The sequence below is a fragment of the Euprymna scolopes genome, chromosome 29 (genome assembly GCF_053919585.1).
Source record: "Euprymna scolopes isolate OS-2025 chromosome 29, ASM5391958v1, whole genome shotgun sequence".
Classification (NCBI taxonomy): Eukaryota; Metazoa; Mollusca; class Cephalopoda; order Sepiida; family Sepiolidae; genus Euprymna; species Euprymna scolopes.
This window is the reverse complement of record NC_136510.1, coordinates 99,665,776-99,692,433: the sequence shown is the minus strand read 5'-3', so window position 1 is coordinate 99,692,433 and position 26,658 is coordinate 99,665,776. Positions and strand designations below refer to the sequence as shown.

General features: G+C 34.2%; 1 protein-coding gene across 1 annotated transcript in view; it reads right to left on the bottom strand.

Moving 5' to 3' along the window:
• The window catches only part of LOC145252797 (osmotic avoidance abnormal protein 3-like), a 2,582,558-nt gene that overhangs the window by 1,801,470 nt on the left and 754,430 nt on the right, over positions 1 to 26,658 (bottom strand). Inside the window, exon 5 of the mRNA XM_080112744.1 lies at positions 25,146 to 25,379. Coding sequence (XP_079968870.1) covers positions 25,146 to 25,379 — 234 coding nt within the window. The remainder of the gene's footprint in view (positions 1 to 25,145; positions 25,380 to 26,658) is intronic.

The window sequence follows — 26,658 nt, the reverse complement described above, 5'->3', positions numbered from 1 at the left end:
AGAATTTTCTTGTCAACCTGATACGCATTTTAGAGTTTTAAGAACTGTCTGTTCCCATGGGTCACTTAGATATACATACGATACATCAAACTGTATCACATGATACATCAAATGTATCATGCGATACATCAAATTGTATCATACGATACATCAAAATGCATCACATGATATATCAAAATGTATCACATGATACATCAAAATGTATCACATTCGATACATCAAATGTATCATACAATACATCAAAATGTATTATACGATACACCAAAATGTATCATTCGATACATCAAAATAGGATATATTTGAATTTTAAGGAAAGTTTTGTCCGTATATGCTCCTTAGGTTAGGAGATTTGAAAACATCTTTCATCTTCTTCTCAAGAAAATGTTACACCGTAAGATTTAAATTTATTAAAAATGGGGAATATTTGAAGTGTGCTTAGCGATTCAGAGACACTTCCATTGTCTTCTCCCGTAAATTTTACATAATACACATTTAGATTGTATGTATATTCTCTAACCTTTCTTTTAATAATGATGATGATGGCTGGTTGCTCAGATCCGAGGATTAATGAGAAGGTTGTCGTTGGTGTCATACTTTCTGATTACTTTGCAGACCGATCCTTGGCGTGCACATTTTGTGGCACCTCGGTCATGGGAATACTTGAGCAGAGGGCTCTTGGCAGCTGATGCTTTCCTTCCTCTGCTGCTTTCCTTCTCTTAATTTCAAAAGCGCAGTGCCTCGCTCTGATAAAGCCTTTCAACTGTCCCTGTCTTTGACACTGCTTTCCCAGTCTTTCTCTGGGATGTCAACATTCTTTTAATAGGGAGTACATAAACATATATACATACATACAAACATCGAGTTAGATAGACAGATATTTAATTTTTTTCTGAAAAAATATCTGAAGATTTCTACAGCCACATCTGCATGTAAGAAAAAATTATTCATTGGCCTAATCATTGTCTAAACACTCGTCTAGCTGAAAACACTATCAATAATTTCCCTTAGTTTTTATCTGTGCCTAAACCTAAACGTAGATTCCATGAACAAAGTTTCTTTCTTAGAACTGTACGCCTGTGGAACTGTCTTCCGTTTCCCTGCTTCCCATCTGACTACAATATGGTCGTTTTCAAGTCTAACGTAAACAAGTTCTTACTGAGCGATCCCCTTAAGTAACGCAATTTATCAAATTTCTACTACTAACGATTACTACAATATTGTTCCATAACCCTTATCCTCGAGTTGCCTCCAAGTCTTGATAAGTGGTCACTTCTTTGTAAAAAAAAAAAAATTAAACAAAGGATAACCAACCTATAGCACATATGCCAACAATAGCCCACTGCACCATTACAAATGGTACATTAAATTCTATAGATAATAAATAAAAGATATAATTACAAATATTTTCCCTTCTTATAATTATTTTACAGTACTTTCTGCCTTCTAATTAAGTCTTAGGCGACATACAATCCAAATTTGCCCGGGCATCACCAAGTTACCTTACACACGACTGACTAATCAATACACCTGAAGAAAGGTAGAAGATAAATCGGCTGAAACGTAGTAAAAAAAAAAAAAAAAAAAACTAACAATGTTAAGGATAATACAAATAATAATAGGTTTTCTATATAAAAAAGAAGACGTGAAATTATTTCGATATTTTGTACATTTTTTTTTTCTGAAGCATTGCAAGTTTTGAAATTTGGAAAATTGTTAATTAATCAGAAATGAAATGTTTCAGAAAATTTTAAAAAAAAAACGAAAGAAAATTTCTTCGATGTCTATAATAATTGACAAGAAATGTTATGTCAGAAGCAGCAAGAATAATGGAGGCTATCAGCTACTTCCGTTTTAATTAGCCAATCAGCAAGAGGTCAGAGTTCAGAACGAAAAAGAAACCTGCAATTAAGTAGCACCATCAATTCCAAGAGCGGTTTTCTTCATGGTTTTATTTCCTTTTATTCGCTCTCTTATCTTTTTCTAGTTATTCTTTTGTTATCGTTTTTTTTTTATTCCTTTTAAATTTACCAAAAATATTACCAGTTTTAAAAAGCCATAAGAAATTTAGGTACAACTAAACTATAATAGCGAAATTCGGAAAACGAAAAAATCGATTTCAAAAAGAAACAATCGTACCTACTGACTTTTTGTGTCAAAACTAAAAGTAATGATATCTACTTAATTCACATGCCAGAAGTACTTAAATGTTGCTGCATTATTTAAAAGAAAATATATCAGCTTTCGATCTTTATCATAAAATAACCCTCGCCATATTTCATTGGGAACACGTAATATAATAGCAGGGGAAGTAACTCAGTTATACCAAAGATAAGACAAATAATTCATATTTATAATTGTTAATACACAATTTGTTTTTTTAAAAATTAGCAGTAATTTTTTTTTTTTTTTTTTTTTTTACACAGTGATCACCACTTATCAAGGCCCGGAAGCCACTCAGGGATAAGGGTTATTGCAAGTACATTACGTTAGTGTGGAGATTTGATGAAGTGTTTACTTAAGGGGGAGGTTCATTAGGAATTTGTTAACGTTGGACTTGAAGACATCCAAGTTGTAGTACGGTGGGAAGCAGGCACACGGAACAGAGTTCTACAGGCGTGCAGTTCTAAGAAAGAAGCTTTGTTCATGGAATCCGCGTTTTGATTTAGGCACAGATAAAGAGTGGGGAAAACTTTTCACAGTGGATTCAGCTAGACGGGTATTTTTCGTGAAAGATTGGCGAGGGGGGGACCAGAGATTGGAGTTCAGACGAGCACCTGCCATGGAAATAACGATAAAACAAGGATAGGCTCGCAACGTCTCTTCTGTGGGAGAGAGGTTGCAGGGTAGAGAAAAGGGCATCCCCCACTAAGCCACGAAGTCTATTTTGTACTCTGTCAAGGCAGGATACGCTGTTTTTAGCAGCTCCTGCCCAGATATGGCAACAGTATTCCATCCTTGGACGTACTTGGCTTTTATATAGATAGAGAATTGCATCAGTAGTGAGATATCTTCTGAAGCGGTAGAAGGATCCCACCATCTTTCCAGCGACCTTGGCAACAGACTTGATGTACGTGTTCCATTTCAGATCAGGAGTAAAGGTCAAACCTAGAAGCTTGTCAAAACATGGGGCCTCACCCAGAGTATTTACATGCTTTTTACGTTTTCTTGGAACTCTCCTCTGTGTGTGTGTGTGTGTGTGTGTGTTTATTTTCACTAATTTTTGTCAAAAAATGCTTTCTTTAATAATTCCTTTTCTACTTTACCGTTTTTCGTCATTTTTTTGATATATTCATTACTGTAACATGACAATTAGACAGATACTATTGGTTTGCCGTAAAATTCAATCTAAAATATTTTGAGTTTTTCTACTATCGTGTAGTTGCCGCGAAATCTATAACACAAGAAAAGTTTCATCTTCAAACACTTGTACAAAGACATTATCTTTCAGAAAGAACTATACATCGCTTATATAATTTTATTCATCAGTTTCAATCCTCTCAGAGAATTCTTCATCTTTAAACTTGGACGAAGCATCTAGCTGCTATATAGATGTACGCACCTTCTGTTTGTTTGCATGGCTTGTTGCACTTTGTTATTTTATGTGCAATAAATCTGATTGTATTTTATCATTTCAACAGAAAATTCATCTCACACATTAAATGTTATTTCTCTGTATAAATGACCTTCCAGAGAATATTATTCAGAAAATTAGCATTTATGCTGATGACACCACCCTCTATTCTGGTATTGCTTCTCACCCAACCTTCTCGGATCAATTGAAATATGTAGTTGATCTAAAAGTTGATTTGGGTTCTATTATGGATTGGGATAAAAAAAAAATGGCTTGTTTCGTTTAATCCTGTTAAGGTTCACCTATTGTCTTTCAATCGTAGGTGTGTCCATTTTCTTCTTGAGATTCTGATGACTCTGTTCTCGACTCTAAAACTTCTTGGTGTTTCTTTATTATAAAACCTTTCTTGGAGTTCATAAATTAAATCCATTGCTCTTTCTGATTCTTGTAAAATTGGTTCTCTCTATCGCGTGAAACACTTTCTCACGTTTTAGGCTAGTCGCTATCTCTACAAATCTATTATCAGACCATATCTGGAGCACTGTTGTCATATTTGAAGGTTCTTGATAAATTGCAGAAACCTATCTAATCTGATTAACCCCAGACTTTCTTCTTTATTGCAACCTCTCTCTCACAGACGTGATGTTGCTAGTCTCAGTCATTTTTTTTTTTATAAATACTATTATGGCATACGTTCTTTAGAATTATTTAATCTGTTTCCTGATTCCTTTGTTCCGGACTCGTTTGACCCGTCGTTCTAGTGATTTTCATCAATTCTCTGTTTTAAAACATCTTTGTCATAAAAACTTTTTATTCCAGCAATTTCTTGCCAAGAACTGCCAGGTTGTGGAACTCTCTTCCTCCTCACCGTTTTCCTCCTTTTTTTTATTCAATTTTCACCCCAAACAAGGCACAGTGCCTCTTTGAAGTAGGGGGCTACTATCGGGGACATAAGTTGCAGGGACATTATGAAGGGAGTTGAGTAGCAAGATGTTTGTTCACATTACACTTGAACTTCTGCATGTCAGTACAGTTGGGAAAGCAGAATCCCGAAAGGGAGTTCCAAAGACTTGCAGTTCTGGGAAATAAACTATTGGAATAGAAGGCTTTCTTACACTTAGGGATCTCTACTGTGAAGGGGTGGGATTTAGTTGCTTGTTGGGTTTGTTGGGGGTATTCACGTCGAGAAGGTACAAGTGCTTAACCTAATGGGTCCTCAGAGCATTCACCATGGGCATCCCCTGTCTTTGCAATAATCAGCTTTCGTCTTGTTAGCTCCTTACATCAAGTGGCCTCATGCTTTGTCTCGATCAATTTCCTTTAAAAATTATTCTCAAGTGATTTTGGCTTTCATAAGTTGTTGTTACTTTTTTTTACCATTTTGTTTTTGCTGTAGATGGGGAATCCTACCAGATGCCAAACCCTGACCCGCTATTTCAGACACTCCAACCAAGAGCTCTTTTTAAGATTCTGTCACTTTGAGTGCAATTGTTTGCATTTCTTTTGCACTTGGTTCACAAAGTATATTCACCAAATAATTTTTAAAATTATTTTTCATGAGTCAGGTTGCTTCTGTGATTTCTGGAATGATGTAAACCTTCCGAAGATTCCAGTTTCTTTTCATGTCGTACATAAGACCTTTCTATTTCCATTTGTGGAACATATTATCATGAGGGTGCTTCCTTAGTAATTACAGCTTTGTTTCGTTTGGCCGTTTTGTTTAACAGTGTGTAGACCCTTTTTGGGTCATTTAATGCTGAATCCAGTAATTGAAAAAAAAAAAATTAATGCTTCAAATTCTTTATATCTTTAAATATTTATTCATGGTGTTTGGTTTGGTTGTTTTGTAGAGGAAATTGTTTTTCTTTTTGATTTTGCAGAACATGATTGAGTTTTGCAAAGGGAAAGGAATAAATAATGACATCAATGTTTGGTGCGGTTTAGGTCAGGAAGGCTGTATATTCAGATAGCCTAATCTCGGAGCACCAGAGATTATATCTTCAAATCTAATGTCAACAAATTCTTGTCTCAAAGTAATCTATAAGCAATCAAACGGAATTCATATCAGTAATCAATGTTAGTACTCTCATAGTGTTCCTCATTTTTTTTTACTGACACGCATTGTAACCTCATTAACTTTTATCCTCGAGTGATAACCTCAATACTAAAAAAAAACGTCTAAAACTGGTAATAAAATAACCGACTTATTTCTACTGTTAGTGTGTGTGTGTGTATGTGTGTGTGTGTGTGTGAGTTCATAGACTCAGAAGCGGCTTTAAAATTTCACACAAAGGTACTTGATGTGTTTGGGTGTGTTCGTACGTTGCTTTTCTATCAGCATGCATCTGATAAGTATCGAATATTGATGATCGAAAAAATCCGATTGAAGAAGGCAGTTCGATTTTGACCAAAGTTAACACTTTTATACAACCTAACATCATAAGTGCATTTGAGAAATTTTATGACCGTACAAGCAGAAAGGCCCAGCCTATAAAATCAATGATAACGTAAGGGCGCGGTCGAAATGAGTGGGTTTTTTTTTTGTTTTGTTTTGTAATTTTTTTTTGTTTTGTTTTGTAATTTTTTTTTTTTTCGAGCACAATTGAACCCTGATATTTGATTTTTATGCGTTTGACTTTAATTCAAGTGACCATATAAAAATAGTTTAATAAAATCCATAGTTGGTTTTTTGACAGACGGGGATTTCAAAACGAATGCTTCTATTTAGAACACAATTGAACCATGATACTTGACTTTTGCATTTTAAACTTTAAGTGAAACCATTATTTACAGATAATTTTATAAAATAAACAGTAGATTCTCTACAGTGCAATGTAGACTACAATGTATTGTGGACAAGTCACTGCAGGGAGGCATGTAGAGCTTCCTCCCGATATATTGCGGAGTGGGGTGGGGGTCCATAATTAGAGAAGGCAATCAATCGATTTGATTAAAAAAAATTTCACCGATTTCGATGACAATAAAAGGAAGGGTGGAACATTTGTTGATCCTCATTCAATCCCGGACAACGTCGGGTCGGGTCTCCCTGCTAGTTCTAATTGTATGAGAAAACTCTTCGGGGTAGACTTTGAATGTTTCCATTTCTAAGTTTCCATTTGCAAATTAAGCGATACATCTTAGAATCTGAAGACGTCCATAGTGAAAATGAAGGATAAGTCTGTGCTATTCCCTCCTCCTCTTCCTCCTCCTCTTCCTCCTCCTTCTCCTCCTCTAATAATAATAATCTAGATGACTACATCTCAAAGATAAGGTTTTCAAAATATGTAAGAGCACTGCGTTTCTATCAGCCAGCAATAAAAGAGCTGCGAACATAAAAATGGTCGACCAATTCATCATTTGTCAGTTTTTGTTGGTCTGTATTCTATTTTTTTTTTTTTAATTTCTTTCTTTTGTTTATTTGATTATTGATTCAAAGGGGAATAAAGGAAAGGAAATTGCCCATAACCTTGCGCCAAATGATAAATATTGCATTAGGACAATTTTGCTTTCTCCGTTTTTTTATTTTTTTCATTATTTAATGCAGTTTGCTACTATCGTTGGTCATTTCCTTTAATTATTAGTAGTGAAGGGGGGGGAATGTTGACTATTTTTTTTTTAAGTTAAGAGAAAATAAAAGCTCTTTGACAATATAACATATAACGTTATATTGCCGACATTTTTAAAGTCAGATCCAAAGAGACACGTGTCTGACATATCGATATTTAATTCAGAATAGCTCTTTTTTTTTTTTTTTTTTTTGTATTTTTCCTTCCTGTTTTGTCATCTTTTACTTATTAGCAGCGAAAGTTGGAAAAAAAATGTCGACGTTTTTTACAAGTTAAGAGAAAAATAAAAGCTCTTTTTGTCGGATTTTTTAAAAGCAGATCCAAAGATCAATGTCTGACGTATCGATACTTGATTCGGAATAACTATTTATTGTATTTTCCTTCTGTTTTTTTTTTATCATTTCCTTTAATTAATAGTAATGAAAGTGGGGAAAAAATGTTGATTTTTTTTTTAAAAAGAAAATGTTATTTGAAACTTAAACATGGCAGCCGAAATAAACTGCTATTTCAAACTTAAGCATGACAAACCAAACAAACGGAAATGCAACTTGAAACTTAAGCATGATAGACGAAAGAAAATGTTATTTGAAACAAGCATGACAAACTAAAAAATGGGCTTTTAACTTAAGCGTCACAGACCAAAGAAAAAGCTACTTGAGTATAACAGAGCAAAACCAATATCTGTATTACTTGTGCAACGTTTCGGTCGATAATCCGCTGTTAAACTTTATTAGAGCTACTTTGCTTTGTCAAATAATTTTTTTTTTACACATACAAAACCACGACGAAAAAAACAAAAACAACTCCAAGAATAAGAAACCATCTATGGAGCCAGTAACTTTTTCTCCTTTCTTTTCCAAGATGGCGATCAACATGCCTGACGATGGTTGAAGGCTACACCGACGGAAACGTTGCACAAATAACACTCAATAGTCCAATCAAAACAAGTAATACAAACAATCAGCCCTCATCTAAAAAAATCAGATCTGTTAATCAAATGTCATTGTAAACTTAAAGAAAATGCTATTTCAAAGTTAAACTTAAAAAACTGACAAAAGGGCAATGGCTACCATATCGGCGTCCATTTAATCTGTACATTAAAAAAATGTGATTACAAACAAATGTGACCAAATGATGGACAAAGCCTCTTAGAAAGATACTTAGACGGATTTTGTGTTTTTCTTTGTTTTTTTTTTGCTCATGTTTTTTTTTTGCTCATGTTTTTTTTTTTTTTTTTTTTTACATAGGCATCGCCACTTATCAAGGCCCAGATACCACTTAACGATAAGAGTTAAAGAGTGGACAATATAGTAATCGGTAGTAATGGAAATTCAGTAAATTTGTTAAGTGGAATGGCTCATCAAGAACTTGTTTACATTGGACTTGAGGACGACCATATTGTAGTCAGCTGCAAAGCAGGCAAACGGAAGACAGTTCCACAGGCGCGTGGTTCTAAGAAAGAAACTTTGTTCATGGAATCGGCGTTTAGGTTAAGGCACATATAAAGAGTTGGGGAAATTATTGGTAGTGTTTTCAGCTAGATGAGTGTTTCTTGTGTATGTTTGGCGAGGGGGGGCATAGATTGGAGCTTAGACGAGCACTTGACATGAAAATAACGATAAAGCAGAGACAGACTCGTAACATCTTTCTTAGAACTGCACGCCTGTGGAACTCTGTTCCGTCTGCCTGCTTCCCTCCGGACTACAACTTGGATGTCTTCAAGTCTAATGTTAACAAATTCCTAATGAACCGCCCCCCCTAATTAAACACTTCATAAAATCTCCTCACTAACGTAATGTACTTGCAATAACCCTTATCCCTGAGTGGCTTCCGGGCCTTGATAAGTGGTGATCACTGTGTAAAAAAAAAAAAAAATGAGAAAGAGGTTGCAGGGAAGAGAACATTTCTGAAATTTTGCAATCAGGATTGATTACTCGTGCTATTTGGATCCTTCTGAATACTGATCTCATCGGGAGTGTTATTTGCACAACATTTCAGTCGATGTAACCTCATACCTTCTTCAGGTGTATTGCATCGAACTTTAGAATCGTCAATCCTCAGTGTGAGCGACATTTCAAATACAAGTGTGAATTATATATGACTTCTACCCAGTCATGGTTGACAGAACGAGATCATCCCACCTCTGCGGATTAAATAAAAGGTTCCGTTCGAAATTGTATATGGATTTCCGAGTTTGACAAGATTCACTTGAAGAAGGTCGTAGGTTACATTGACCGAAACGTTGTGAAAATAACATTAAAGACAAGAACAGTAGTCCGAAACATCCAAATGATGTTAATCACAAACAAGTACACAACGAAAGACATTATTCTATAGTCTTATTCTTACATTCTTCAAGTCGACTAGTTTTTATGCGAGTCATCCTCTATAATTTTTTTTTTTTTTTTTTTACACAGTGATCACCACTTATCAAGGCCCGGAAGCCACTCAGGGATAAGGGTTATTGCAAGTACATTAAGTTAGTGAGGAGATTTGCTGAAGTGTTTACTTAAGGGGGCGGTTCATTAGGAATTTGTTAACATTGGACTTGAAGACATCCAAGTTGTAGTCCGGAGGGAAGCAGGCAGACGGAACAGAGTTCCACAGGCGTGCAGTTCTAAGAAAGAAGCTTTGTTCATGGAATCCGCGTTTTGATTTAGGCACAGATATAGAGTGGGGGAAATTTTTCACAGTGGATTCAGCTAGACGGGTGTTTTTCATGAAAGATTGGCGAGGGGGGACCAGAGATTGGAGTTCAGACGAGCATCTGCCATGGAAATAACGATAAAACAAGGACAGGCTCGCAACGTCTCTTCTGTGGGAGAGAGGTTGCAGGGTAGAGAAAAGGGCATCCCCCACTAAGCCACAAAGTCTATTTTGTACTCTGTGAAGGCAGGATAGGCTGTTTTTAGCAGCTCCAGCCCAGATATGGCAACAGTATTCCATCCTTGGACGTACTTGGCTTTTATATAGATAGAGAATTGCATCAGTAGTGAGATATCTTCTGGAACGGTAGAAGGATCCCACCATCTTTCCAGCGACCTTGGCAACAGACTTAGAGGATGCAATTAACACATTTGTTGGTAGTGGTTATGCTGAATTAATATTAGTGATTATTCTTTAATTTATAGGAAAATAATAAAAACGAATCATAATAGGAGAATTCTAAAAATATTGTTAGAAATATTCATATCTATAATATAAAGCTGAATGTGTGTGTGTCTCGTCACGAATAGGCTCCTATATGGTTGACTATTTAAAAAAAACGATTACATATAATGATAGAAGATGTATCGAGACACAGGAATGGGTATGTTTGATCTGGCAGAACGGAGGTTCATTAAAATTGTGGGGTCTGCATACCCGCCTGGTCCACAAAGTATGGAAATACAAAATTTAAAAAATTAAAAAAAAAAACGTTTACGAGTGTTTTTGATATAGATGTACAGGAGAATACTTTGATAAGTATGTTTTAACTTAAATAGGGATTGTATAATAAAATTGTGGGGTCTGCGTTCGCGCCAGGCCTCCATAGAATGGAAATAGGCACAAACTTTAATAAAGACATTTCATATCTATCTGCGTAAGTATACTTTGATAATTATGTTTCAGTTTGAAGAAATATGTTATAATAAAATTATGGGGTGTTCGTTCGCACCTGACCTCCATAGAATGGAAATATGTCACAAAGTTTAACAAGGTTTTTTTAATATAGATCCACAGAATATTATGATAAGTGTTTCAGTGTGAACAGGTATGGTATAATATGGAGTTTATCTATTTTATTTTTACTTTCATCATATTTTGCTTTGGTTATGATACCCGCAAATTCAACCCAAATTTACAACCCTTCTTTTTCATAACCTATCATACTTTCATAGATCAGAGTCCATTTTCTGTAGGCTGTTTTTGAACCCAGTCAGCGACGGGTATTTTTGCTAGTTATATATATATATATATATATATATATATATATATATATATATATATATATATATATATATACACACTTTCGGTATTTATCATATTAATCCAATTCTTTCCTTCTCATTTCATATCTAAATGTCATTAATTTGTTATTTTCTATATTTGCATAATGTATTATTATGTATATAATAATAATAATAATAATAATAATAATAATAATAATAATATATATATTTAATAATAATAATAATAATAATAATAACATTAATGATAATATATATTAATATATATAATATATATATATATAATAATATATAATAATAATAATAATAATAATAATAATAATAATATATATATATATATATATATATATATATATATATATATATATATAATAATTGTCTGTATTTTTGAGATGAGGTGTTTTCATTGATTGACATATGGCCGAGTCGTCCTAGACGTTGTATCAAAGTTTACAGTTACCCAAAGGTGCTGAGTTCAACCCTGAACGAAGGCAGTGAAAAAGTAACATTCAAAACAGAGAATCAGCAACTATGTCCCAGAGCCTAGCTGGAGTCCGAACACGGTACCCCCGTAATAATAATAAAGGGTTGGGTTCGAGACGCCTAACAAATGGTTCCCCAGTTCGATACAAAACACCTGATGAAGGCCGGAGGGCAAAACGGCCGAAACCTTGTGACGTTAACAAACAAGATGAGGAAGTCAGCACGACAATCTCAATCAATATATATATATAATAATAATAATATATAATAATAATAATAATAATTAAATGATTGAATTCATTCCAAACATATCGCTAAAACCCAAACAAAACATGTGCATATATATATATATATGAATAAAATAAAGCAAAATATAAACGATGCTTTAGACGTTATGTGAATAAAAAGGAAAAACCTAAAAGAGTAAAAACAAAATTAAATCAACGTTTCGTCCCCATTTCAAGGGACATCATCAGGATTTCTAGGCGAGGATGTACAGGAAGACGGTCATATCACATGCAAAAGAGGAGAAGTTTAGTTCTCTTTCTGTTCTGGAGAGAAAAAAATTTCATGATGAAAAGAGAATTTATATCAAGTGTGTGGAGGGGGGTCGGGTTATATACATATATGCATTTTTTATTTTTATTTTTTTTTTTTTATCATCATCAACCAGGATCTAAGTTAATGTTTTGTTCATTTATTATTATATTACCTATGATTGGGGCTACATTATAAAATCCTTTTCTTTGTTTGATGGTGCTAATGTTTGAAATTAAAGCAGATTCAATAAGTCTCCGTTTTGCTCTATCTGGGATGGATTTTAAGATTTTTGCATGTCCAAAGCCGAAAGAGTGGCCATGTTCGACACAGTGGGAAAAGAGTGCATTTAAGGGATTGGCATTTCTTATGTCCCTTTTGGACATGCAAAAATCTTAAAATCCATCCCAGATAGAGCAAAACGGAGACTTATTGAATCTGCTTTAATTTCAAACATTAGCACCATCAAACAAAGAAAAGGATTTTATAATGTAGCCCCAATCATAGGTAATATAATAATAAATGAACAAAACATTAACTTAGATCCTGGTTGATGATGATAAAAAAAAAAAAAAAAAAAAAAAAAAAATGCATATATGTATATAACCCGACCCCCCTCCACACACTTGATATAAATTCTCTTTTCATCATGAAATTTTTTTTCTCTCCAGAACAGAAAGAGAACTAAACTTCTCCTCTTTTGCATGTGATATGACCGTCTTCCTGTACATCCTCGCCTAGAAATCCTGATGATGTCCCTTGAAATGGGGACGAAACGTTGATTTAATTTTGTTTTTACTCTTTTAGGTTTTTCCTTTTTATTCACATATATATATATATATATATGCATGCACACACATTTTTTGTTTAAAAACATGAAAATATCAAGAGTCGAATAAGAATTGGTAAAAAACGTTAAAAAAATAAATAAAAATTCATTTGCTCCCCCCTACCCCCCATCATTCTCGTATTTTTGTCCGTTTTTATTTATTTGCTTCTTTCCTTATTTTGTTTTTATTTATTTATTTTAATGTGTTGATTATTTTCGAAGCCGGAACACTGAATAAGCAATAAACGTGTTTGAGTTTCTCAACAATCCGAACCGACGGCACCGCATGTTCTCATAAACATCCGATGAATTTTTATAATCAATTTAAGCCTTCTTCGGTTCCACTTGGGAAAAGATTCGAATCTATAAAGAAATTTACTTTTCGTTTTTTTGGGGGGGTTTTAATAAAGTTTTTTTTTATTATTATTATTATTTTTATTTAGTTTTTTTTTATTTTTTTTTTTTACTAAAACATTAGCAGACATTTTTCTCTTAGTTGTACTTTATTTAAGAAAAAAAAGTATCCAAATTCTCTTCCAGTTTCTATTTGTTTCAAACAATTCCCGCCGTTTTTTTTTTTTTTACATTTATATGTGTATGTAAATTAATATAGACGCGCAAATATATATATATATATATATATATATATATATATATATATATATTAATTATACCCAAGAGCAATTTAATTCACTAAAATACATGTTTATTCAATATTCATAAAACGCAACAATTACATGCACGAACTTCTTGTTGAAAATAAAGAATATATATATATATATATATGTGTGTGTGTGTGTGTGTGTGTGTGTGTGTGTGCATATTTTCTTTATATATCACACACACAAAAAGAGAGAAAAAATTTTTAAATATGCATTTATATATATATATATATATATATATATATATATATATATATATATAGCTTTAAGTGAAAGAGAAAAGAGAAAGATCAATTCCACAAAAGGAGACTTATCTGGATAATGCCAAGCTCAACAATAATTATTAGAGCTTATACAATAGGTTGAATAGGGGGTGTATTGCTGCTGTGTGGTAATTTATTTTAACGGTTTATGGGATGTCTATTTTCTATGGAGTGGGTAATTTTTTCATTAATTTGGTGTGGCTGTGTGTGTGGGGGGTATGTAAGGTTGTAAAACTGAAAGGTAATATGTTGCAATATATTTATAAGTTTCTACTGTTATGATATATGGAGTATGATTATAAGGGGGCGGTCGGAGATTAGGGTGGCAATGACTATGAGTGCATATAACTTGATGTAAAAGGTTAAGTATACATATTTTTGTTAAAGTGGGGGGAGTAAGGAAACCATAGCTACTTATGAGAGTGGTAAAAATATACCAAATAATAGTAGGGTAATTATAATAGTACGGAAGATAATAGTAATGACAATTATCATAATAGTAGTAATAATAAAGTTGGACATAAATTAGATGTAAAATTAAATATGAAAAAAAAAAGAAAAGAATAGTTTAATATTAAGAAAAATTTTGCTTTTTGATACTTATCAGAGGTATTCCAATACAAAACCTATCTAAAAACATTCCCAGGCACATAAAGTACATGTGCCTGATATTTTTTTTTAAATCGGCCCAGCCGTTTTGGAGCCTATAGGAACCGACCTTACACACACACACGCGCGCACAGACAAAGTGCCTTTTAAATATATAAATCTCACCTGTCTGTTTAAATGTATGTATGTATGTATGTATGCATGTATGTATGTCAGCCTAAAACTTTCTACAGAGGCGGCTGATTTTCACGAGATTGGTCTCGTTTTGAAGCTCGACCCTTCGGACGATAAATATAAAAAAATTGGCTAAAACATTAATTCATTCACCCTCAACACACACCTCCAAACACGCGGGCAACGCCAGGCACCCAGGATAGTTTATATATAAGTAGAAGATAGATAGATAGATAGATAGATAGATAGATAGATAGATACGCCCGACCAACCCTAGATAAGGTCTGCTAGTATATATGCATTAAATAGTATGTTAAAGTGTAAACAAATTTATGACAAATGTGTATAAAATAAATATGCTGCAAGGCAAAAGAATAAAAACTAAAAAAAAAAAGAAAAGTGTTTATGAATAGTAAAAAAGAAAAGGAAAATTAAAAACTCCGCTTTTGTTGAAAGTTAAGCTATATTCAAATGAATTAAAAAAAAATAATCCTTAGTTGAATGGTCAGTTTATGAGGCACACTTGATGATTAAATGGCATCATTGTTCCATGCATGATAGGGTTGTTTTTTTTTGTGTGTGTCTGCCAGAACAAAAGAGCCGTAAATATATTCTTTGTAAAGATGGAATACAAAAAAGAAATTTCGCTAACTTTTTATAAGTCGAAGGGATGAGCACAAAGGATTCCACATTCCTGAATGCAGCCATTAAAACACATCAATTCAAATCAACAAATACAGAAAACAAGTAAATAAAATAAAAAATAAAAATACAATATAATGTCTTAAGAAACGACACATATCTTTTTAGTTAACATATCTCATGCAAGTTTTGTGGTTAAGATAAAATGGATGAAGAGTCTACTATCTCCCCACTCTCTTCCTGATTAACACAAAAGTGTTGATGGGCAGCTAAGGACCTGGGTGAAAACAACATCCTTAGCCTTCGGGCCAAGATCACAGTGTAATATCTGTTTTGATCCTACACTTCACCTTTTTTTTGTCCTCGGTCAGTGGAGGAGAAATCCTTCATAACTGAGACAATTTTTATTTTTGTTCCTATTCAGAGTGCCTCTTTTGGGGAGCTGGAGATCCCCCACATTAAAAACCTATCTTGTGTCTAACACTGCCCTCGTGGGGAGGCAAGTAAATAGGAACAACAATGAAGGACAACCTGGCAATACCATCGGGCCCACAAGTAATTGGTGTGTGGCACTGAAATTGGGAGTGGTTAGCCATTTCTTGCAAAGTGATCCAGGATTGTCAAAACTGGACTGCGATAGTTCAACTTGCAGTTTGTGCTCATTCTAATTAGAATGGTATCCGCTACAAATCCAAGTGCAAGTTAGTATGAAGTTTGTCAGTCATAAAGGATCTATTTTCCCTTGTGAATTAACGTTGCCTCCCCCTGCCTCGCTGAGTGATTCGGCCACACAATGAGCAATGAGTTGGCTATGCGCATTGATTCATTTGTCCCCTAAAAGAACTTCTTTAGCCCCTTTTGGAAAACACAGTCAGCTAGCAGAGAGTACCCACCCAGCAAAGAAGACAGACATCTTTTTTTCTCTCTTGTCCCTCTCCACTTGCAATTTCAGCATCGACGATTTTCATCGAAAATAACTGCTGCCAACATGGCTCCTGATGAGCTCAATACAAAATACAAATGTCTGCACCCGTGTTAGCAGTATTTATAGAAATCAGGCGAGGTCACTCTTGTTGCCTCCTAATGTCAGTGACAGATAACTCTTATACCTATACATACACAAAGAGCAGCTTCCTGACTAATACACTGATGTCAGTGGTCAGTTGAAGACCTAGGCGACAACAATTAAGGACGACCTGACGGTAATATCTGGCCAACAAATAGTTGGTCGCTATCGCTGGAATAGAAAATAGTTAGTCATTTCCTGCAACCTGTTCGTGCTCAGGAGGAAGCCAACTCAATCCGACAAGGATGATAGTCGCTACAAGTACGACTAAGTATGAAGTGTCTCCGTCAGAGTTAGCCAAGCAGAGAAACCAGACATCTCTTTTCCTCTCTTGGTCTTGTCTACTCGACGTTCCAGCACCGATGATTTTCACAGAAAATGATTTATCAACCTGGGACCTCACAAGGAACGGCTTCCTGATTGACAGACCCAAAGAACCTTCTATTTCTTCTTTCTTGATCTGGACACAGTCCATCTTTCTATTTTCCAAATAAATCCTTTCCTTGTTTTGTCTTTAAAAAGGTTCTGTTATTTATTCTATGCTTTTGTGTTCGACAATTATTTATTTTATTAGGTGTGCTAAAAAGCAACCTCCCTTAAGAAGGGTTTCTCTTAGCGTTAACCAAGCTACTAACTGAGAATCCAAGCTACACATATAAAGTATGCCATTCTTGGTGGATTTTTGGTAACTTTTTGGGGGGCTATTTCCGTAGCAGTCTTGTTTTGTGTTTCTGTCTCTTTTGTAAGACAATCTTGTTTAAAATGTTTGGCCAGTTTCGTGATGGGGGTTGTTATGCTACAAAAGTGGAATCGTAGTCAAGAAAAGTTGGAAAATTACTTTGAGTGTCGCGTTCTCTGAAGATATGAAGGAATGTGTCTTTCCAAAAGGTTTGCCATCTAGATCAGGATTCTCCAAACCACGACCCACCAAAGTCTTTAATTTGAGTCACAGAGCTCTTATGGAAAATGTCAAAATATTCAGGAAAAATTTTAACAATTGAAATGTGTGAAAATGATGGGGTGGTTTTTCTTTTTTGTTCAAAAAATGATTAAAAGAATGACGTTTTGGAGAACAAGTAGTTGGTCTCCAGTGCTGGAATCTGGAGTGGTTCGTCATTTCCTGCAACCCGACTCGGGATCATCGAAATAGTATAATAAACTAGATTCAGCATTAAAAGTTAGTACAATTAATAGCAGTAGAAGTATAGTTTAGGCATCAGGCAGACATAAATAATTATGAATTCCCTTTATAATAGAAATTCAATAGTACAATTAATAGAAGTAATGGTACGGTTTTGACTTCAGACAGGCAGATATCAAATCTCAATCAGTAATAGAAGTATAATACAATATAACCCACTTAATTGTATAGTAAACTGGATTAAGCATTCGCCTGATCTCCGGCCGACTACAATATGGTAGTCTTCAAGTCTAATGCAAACAAGTTCTTGTTGAACCGTCTCCATAAATAATCAAATTGTACCCAATTTACACCATTAACGATTACTACACTACCACATTACATTCATTAACCCTTATCCTCGAGTGGCCTTTGGGCCTTGATAAGTGGTGACTCTCTTGTAAAATAAAACAGCAAAACAGATGCTACATTACGTAGCGAAATCTAATAAATTCTTCTGAAATTGTATAGTAAACTGGATTGAGTGTTGAAAGCTAGTACAATTAATAGCAGTAGAAGTATAGTTTAGGCATCAGACAGACAGAAAAAAATTATGAATTCCCTTTATATTAGAAATAGCTCTTATGGAAAACGTCGAAATATTCAGATTTTTTTTTTTTTAATTGAAATGTGTGAAAACAGTGTGGTGTTTTTTTTTTTTTTTTATTTGTTCAGAAAATGATTTAAAAAGTGAGGTTTTGGAGAACCAGTTTCAATTAAAAAAAAACAAAAAAAAAACTAATGAGTAAAACAGTAAAAAAAAACACATCTAGGTCATTTGTTTTTATTTTGGCTTGCTTAGTTCTAAAAAGGCCAACAATGTGGACCACCGTTTGAAAGCTTTGGAGGCCTCTTATTTCAATGGTAGGAAGTCGGGTTGTAGACTGATTTTCAATTTGATTTTGTTACCCGATTTAAATAGTCCAGTAACTTGTATCACTTCATTGAAGGTTTTGATTTGTTCACACTTCAACCAATTTACCTCTGTAGCATTATTCTTCCGCCAAAGTAAAATACAATTATTTATAAAAAGCAAATGAAATATAATTAATCAATACAACATTATTACTTCTGTAGCACAATGAAAACTGTATTTTAAGGGGAACAACTTGAGTTATTCCAGAAAATCCGTTCTGGCAAAAATTTACTTTCACCAATGATTAACATTTGTGAAAAAATTTCAAAAAAATCCAAGGCGTGGTTATTGAGAAAATTGCAAACAAACAAATGGATGAACGAGAGTCAATTACTAAATCCAATCCCTTCTTTGTTGAGGGATCAAAAAATTGAAAAGATGTCAGGATCTGTAGCGCAGTGGTTAGAGTACTTGGAAAAATCAATTGTAAAAGTGATATTCTCCTGACAGTTGAAGGTTCAATTCTCAGTGTGGGCAACCAAAAATACAATTGGGAATTACTTAGGACCTCTATCCAGTCATGGCTGTTAGCCCTCTAAATTAAATAAAGGGTTCCATTTGAAATTCTATCCAAATTCCCAAGTTCGATAGAAACATTTCCGAGTTGGACAAAATAACCTGAAGAAGGTTGGCGGTTACATCAACTGAAACGTGGTGAAAATGACACTCTAAATGAGAACAGTAATCCGATGAATCCAAATAATACGAAAATGAGAATAATCGTATGTTGAACTGAAAATACTGCCAGTGACTATATTCTTTGTTATTGTCTCTTTGTTGTTGATAGATATTAATTTTTCTCTGATTATCTATCTCCCCGTTTCTCTCTCTCTCCCTTGTTTTCGTCATCAGGAGAGAAAGAGATGAAAAGCTTGGAAGTGAGACTCCATATTTTATATATAAAAAAAGATGTATGGTTTGCTTATTTTACACAGTATTCAGTTGCACCATCACGGTTCAAGCTAAGATAATTAATTCTCAGGAGAGAATTAATGATGCCTTATAACGTACTTATGTATCATGTCGAAATTAATATAGATTACAAAAATTACGAAATATGATCCAGAAGAAAAATAATTACAAATAAAAATAGAATTTATCAAGTTTTACCATGTTTTAATGTGGAAGAGTTGTGCAACTAATTCAGTAGAACAAACTGACTTATCTTTCTTGATTCAAATTGACGTTAATAAAGGGTCCGACACTTTTAGACTAAAGATAATTGTGGATGATTTTTTGTTGTATGTATATTATTATATTTCTAGCAAATCTCCTATGTGTGTAATAATGTTTTCACTTGAAATGTGTAAAAAAAATGAAAGAAGAGAGAAATAACTGCCAAATTACGGCTCTGAATTTTTTAGATAAAGATTTATTATTCGTATTATTTCGATTCTTCAAACTACTGTTCCAGAAAATACCAATTATACGAATTATCCTTTTTATATCTGTCGAAAATGCTGTTTTGGACTTAAGCATGACAAACAAAGAAAAATGCTATTTTTAACTTATGCATGAAAGTACAGGAAAAGTACTTTAATTTTGCATGTTAACCATGAGATGCACATAAGAATGTTATTTAAAATTTTAAATGTGAAAGGCAAACACAAATGCTATTTAAAACTTAAGCATGACAGATTAAAAATATGCTATTTTGAATTTTTGAGATGAGGATTAAATATGCATATTATTTGGATTCTTTAGATTACGGTTCTCATCTGGAATTTTATTTGCACAACTTTTCGGTCAGCACAACTTCTGACATTCTGCAGAGTTCAACTAGATACACATGAAAAAAGTCGGTTACATCGACCAAAACGTTGTGCAAATAACATTCAAGATGAGAACAGTACAGGGTGGAACGATAAGATTTTTGCCCTAAAAAAGACGACATTATTTCATTTCCGTATTTCCGTTTGATAAAAACCGGTTTTCTTTATCTCTATATAAATAAAATGAACTCATTTTTTCCCGTCTGATTTTGACATTAATAGGATTAAAAATCAAGATATTTCATGCAAATATAATATGTACAAACGGCAGAACAATATCTGAGGTGTGTTATAGGCTTATTATTTCTCAAATTCCTCGATAATCTTAGATTTCTATACTTTTTCTGCTGAGAAGTCACGGCCAAAATCGGTTAAGATCAATGGAAGTGGTAAAATGTTTTCTCTCTAATAAATTCCTCCTCCCCCTGCCACTACTTAACACCGTTTGGGGATCGTTCACAAGGAACAGTTGAGAAGAGAACACCGGTTTGGCTTCGTAGTTCTTTCATGTGAAGTTATTTAAAATCACTAAACTAAGCTGCAGTGCTCTGTGGCGTAGTGGTTAGTGTGCTGGACAATTCACATTATATTTTCACGTTTGCGCCGACCTACCATAGTCGTTTTTTTTTTGTTTTTTTTTTCCTAAACAACTGGAATGGACTTTTCTTGGTGGCCGAACTGTTAACGTTGCAGATGTTTTTTTTTGTTTTTTTTTCACACTTTATTTTCCTACTTTTACTCATGACTCCGGGTTTGATCCTTCCTACTTACCTACCATAACATTTTTTTAAACCCCCCCCCCCGTCCCGGAAACAAACACTCGGGCAACGCCGGGTACCCCCGCTAGTTCTTAATAAAGGAATCTTTCATGTGAACCATTCACGCATACACATTCGTGAAACAGTTGACAAAGGCATAAAAATCCAATGACCCTTTTTAATTTTGACCTTTTAGCAGCCTTTTTTTCGAATGAAAACTGATTTAAAAAGTTTTCCACATTTCTGAATACCCTATAAACCAAATTTCAAATCTGGAGATAAAAAATTCGTTGAGTATATAGATTAAGAAGTGTTGCAGACCATCTTCTTGTTCGCCAGTTATGTACAAATCTCAAGAACGATAGGAGCCTTCTATCATGTCTGAAAATGACACAATGTTCAATGAGTAAGATCGGATATGCATCGCTGTACAACTCGTGCTCTCTACCAATCCAAGTTATGACAACAGGATCATTGTCAGCACCCTCAAAATGCATTGCTGGATAGCCACGAATAACAGAGATGTGCCCAGAGTGATGAAAACAAAGTTTACGGCCATGCTTATGATCTTTGGTGTGGTTTCAAGTAAGGGCCACATCATGCAACCTCACGTTTTCAAAGTCGGCTTGAAAGTCAACACCAAAGTGTACCTGGATGTGCTGAAGAGTGTGGTGATCCCCTGGTGCAATCAGGTAGCCGCTGGCAAACCCAGATGTGTGGCAGCAGGACTCTGCACTGGCCCACAAGTCCAAAGAGACCCAGGCTTAGCTTCAGAATAAATGTTACGACTTTGTACTCTTCCCTCACTGCCCCTCTCCCCCTTCCCCGACCTGAATCTGTTGAACTACTTCATTTGGTCATACGTCGAGAACATCACTAACATGACCTCTCACAATACAAAGCTAGCCTGATTGCTGGCATCCACTGAGTATTTGCTGAGCTCCTGCCAGCGCTTGTGGAAAAGGCATGCTCCCAGTTCTAGACCTATATCGAGGCGGTGATTGAGGGTGAAGGCGGCTACATTGAATAGATGTCAGCTCTATTACATAATCAAGTTACCTGAATTAATTTGTTTCAATAAAAGTTTTCAAATAAATGTGCAGTGTTGTTTTCTTTAGGGCGACAAATTTATCGTTCCATCCTGTAGTTTGAAGAATCCAATACGAATAACTTCCAAATTGCTAAATATCAGAAAGTGTTTTAATGAATTTAGCAGATTTGCTAATTGGTCTCGGGTTGTCTCGTTAATCTTAACTCTTTGTAATGTGTGATAATCGGGTGGTAGAAATCAGATTATAAATTGCCCTCTTCCATTCTTCCGGAAGAACTTTTATTGATTTTCGGTTTTAATCATCCGACTTTCAACGCGACTTTTGTGTTTTCTAAAAGAAACACTACGAAGCACACCTTTCCGAAAAAAAAGACAAAAAAAAAAAAAAAATCCTTTAAAATTCTTTTGGTAGCCATGATTTCATTAACCCAAAATAACAGTTATAAAAGGAGCAATAATTACCTCTCCTAACATTTAAAGTTTTCTTGAGGAATTTTCTAAGTCAGACCTATATAGCAATTTATCTGATTTCTCTATACTAAAACCAATCTATTTTTTTTACCTCTTTCTTCTTTTTACTATGTCACTGGAAGAAATATATATTACTAGTAGGCCATCCGGCGTTACCCGGTCGTAAAATATACACAAATATTATATTTTAATTAATACAGAAACCGAAACATGTGCATGAGAGTATTACATTTTTTTCTTAACAGTTCAATTCTTGTAAATAAAAAAAATAATACTGGAGCTGAGATTGATACCAAAATCTAAAAACAGTGAGTCAAGTACGATAACCATTAGGCCAGCTTGACAGGACCTTTAAAAATTGTTTTCACACCTACTCATTCTTAATATAAGGAAACTCTTATGTAAAACAATCACGCATGCGCATTCGTGAAACAGTTGAAAAACACATAAAAATCTGATGACTCACACATACCAACTTTTTTTTTAATTTTGACCCCCATAGCAGCCATTTATTACGGATGAAAACCGATTAAAATGTTTTTCACATTTCTGAATGCCCTATAAACCAAATTTCAAGCATCCAGATCAAAAATTGAGTATATAGGTTGAGAAGTGTCCTCACACACACATTCTTACTATTATATATATGTAGACTTCGCTTTTCTGGAAATACGCATTCTGAGTGAGAAAACTTTTAGAGCAGACACTTTTTCTTTATTCCTGGAGTATTCTTAAACATGAAAAGGGAGATAATCGTGTTGTGAGTTATTCCCCTTGACTTTTATAATATAGATACCATCATTATTTCCTTAATCATTTTCCTTCTATACCCTAGAAATGTTGGATAGGTATTGCTATATATTCGACAAGATATAGCTGAATAAACACGTTGGTTACATCGGACAAAGAGACGTTGCGAGCCTGTCTCTGCTCTATCGTTATTTTCATGGCAAGTGCTCGACTGAACTCCAATCTATGGTCCCTCCCTGTCAACCTTTCACAAAAACACTCGTCTAGCTACAGCAACTGCCAGCAATTTCCCCCACTCTCTATCTGTGCCTAAACCTAAACACAAATTTCATGAACAAAACTTCTTTCCCAGAGCTGCCCGCCTTTGGAACACTGTTCCACTGGCCTGCTTCACGGTTGAATACAACATGGTAGCCTTCAAATCCAATGTAAACAAGTTCTTGTTGAGCCGTCCCCATAATTAATCAAATTCTACCCAATTTACACCATTAACGATTACTACACTACCACCTTACATTCATTAACCCTTATCCTCAAGTGGCCTTCGGGCCTTGATAAGTGGTGACTCTCAAGTAAAAATAAAAATAATAATAAAAAATAATACAAATCCTCATCTAAAATTTTTTTTAGAAACATAAATGAATGCACATTGGCCTTTATTATAGATTGGAGAAAAAAAACATTAGCTTGTTTGTTGTTAGGCACCAATGGTTGACTTTGATCCTAAAGTATAAAAATGATGCTTTATCTCATAATAGATTTTTACATTTCCAATAAAAGAATTAAATGATTAACAAAAACAAAAGTCGCTTGACAAGGGCCTATAACGCTGAAAACATGTTTATATCTTGGAGGTAGATTAATGAGATTAATAAAAAAAAAAATAATAATAATAAATCCGGACAATTGCTACCATCTTGAATGTCATCTGTACAACGTTTCGATCGATGTAACCTCCGGCCTACGTCAGGTTTAAAAGTCGTCGTATTTTAGATGAAAAACAACAAAAACAGAGGGTAGCTCTGCACTCGAAGGTTTCAATATTTTTGATCTAGTCGGAAAGTATATTTATACGAATTATGAAGATAATTTAACCCTTTACCGGCCGAAAATTTTATGCAATAAATAAATTGTTTAACCAGTAAACACACACGTGACGTAAGTTAGCAAATGATGCACACACATAAACAAACCCCTCATTCACTTGCTGAACCATGCATAAACCTGTACTTTAAAAACAAGTTGGCCTGACAAGTTATAAGAGTAAGAAATATTTCCTATCATCATAGCCTTGAGCCCCTAAGAGCCATAGGCCATCTACAACTTTGTAGATGCTTGTGTAACGACTGAGTTCTTTTTACGGGGTGAGGGTGCTGGCCCCACGCCCAACCTTCCCAGAAGGTCCATACAGCGCCCAGCCTTCCAAAATGGCCACCCGTCTGGTACCGGCCAGGCTCAACGTTGCTTAACTTCGGTGATCTGGCTAGAACCTGTGTGCCGTACAAGTATTTCCTATACGGGTATTTATTTATTATTTTGATAGGAGACCTGAAAGTATAATTTACGGTAAAGGGTTATTTATCAGGAATTCCTAAGGGTATAACTTTTAACTTATTATGAAATTTTAAATAAAATCCATAAACCTATTGTAGGTTCTTGGAAACATGATATTTACGAAACTAAGAGGTTGCTGGTTTCAGTATGGTTCCTAATAGTCTAGAAGTTTTCATGCGAATTGGTTGGTTGAAGAGTTTTGCGCAAAGTGTCAAAGGAATCATTAATTAAATTTAGAAAACTAATCGGAAAGTCTCCAATTCTATGATGGATCTATATGCCAATCGTTTGATGAAACTGAAGACAGAAAAAGGAAGGAAAGAAACGCAGTCATTTGATACCTGTCTTATACTGACGTTCGCTGCCAGCCAAGTCAACCAGATTGAGTTTCCCCGCTCGAAAGTGTTCGTCGTTTGAACTGTCTGTTGTGATCATCTCAAGTTGGACGGTGAAAATCGAGTGGCTTCGCGACGAATCCTTGTTCATGAGGGTGGCACCTGTTGTTCGATTATGCCAACCTTTTTCCATGATCTTCGCGCAGTCGGAGACATTCTGAACCGTGTGGTAAGACAGACCTAAAGATAAACAAACATGAAAATCAGTTAACATCATCGTAACATAAATAAATAAATTAATTAATAATTAAAAATACTTTGAGCTTAAATTCAGAAGAACCCACGTATATGTCATGACTTCCTTAGATTTCAAAACCCGATACTATGACCACAAAAGCACATTCAAAAATAAAAAACACCGTATAAAAACAACACTAGCGAATAAATACTGGGAACTCAAAGAAAGCGGACATTCGCCGGTAGTCGAATGGAAATAATGAGACAAGCTACCACATGCAGACAATTAGACGACCCATGTAAATTATGCCTCCATGAAAAATTTTCTATCCTGTACTTTAAAGAACCTTAAAATCTATTAAACTGTAGGCGGGAAATAGCAAACAACTGTGTTCACAAAATAAAACTTACTCTAGGATAGCGATACAAAATAGCTTTAAAACTAACAATAACAATAGAAAACAAACAAATAAATAAATCAAATAAACATGAATATACATAAAGGGGCGCGGTGGATACTAGAAAGCTGATTGGCCAACTAGAAATCCTCAACATATATAAAAACAAGAAGCAACGACAGAATTCGCGCATAAGCCTGACGAATCCTATAGTTGGATGAAATGCAGAATATTCAGTGTAGCTTAATCGCCATATATATTTTATAAATTACTATATATATATACATATATATATATATATATATATATATATATATATATATATATATATATATATATATATATATATATATATATATTGTGCAAGCAGAGAAACCTCCGGCTTCAATTAGAATTATTTGGGTAGTCAGGTTTTTTTTTTCTTCTTAACCTCCTCTCCGCTCTTACTCCATACCACTACCAAATATTCTAAAAATAAAAAAATAATTTTCAGACTTATGACCCTTGAAAATGTTAGTCTGAACGAAAAGCACTTTGGGTGTATTTTAACGATCGTTTTTTTTTTAGTCGACTTATTTATTTTATTGAATTGTACATATAACTTGCCCCATTATATTTTTTTTTAATTTTTTTTATTTTCCTCACCCTGTTTTCCATTTTTTAGTTGATTGAATTTACGCGATGGTTCACTTCTTTATAATTATTCTAAAATTTTGCCAATCGAATAAAGAGATATATATATATATATATATATATATATATATATATATATATATATATATATATATATATATGTGTGTGTGTGTGTGTGTGTGTGTGTGTGTGTGTGTGTGTGTGTGTATTGAGTAAAACGATTCATAATTGTGAATTAAAAATCAGTTTCA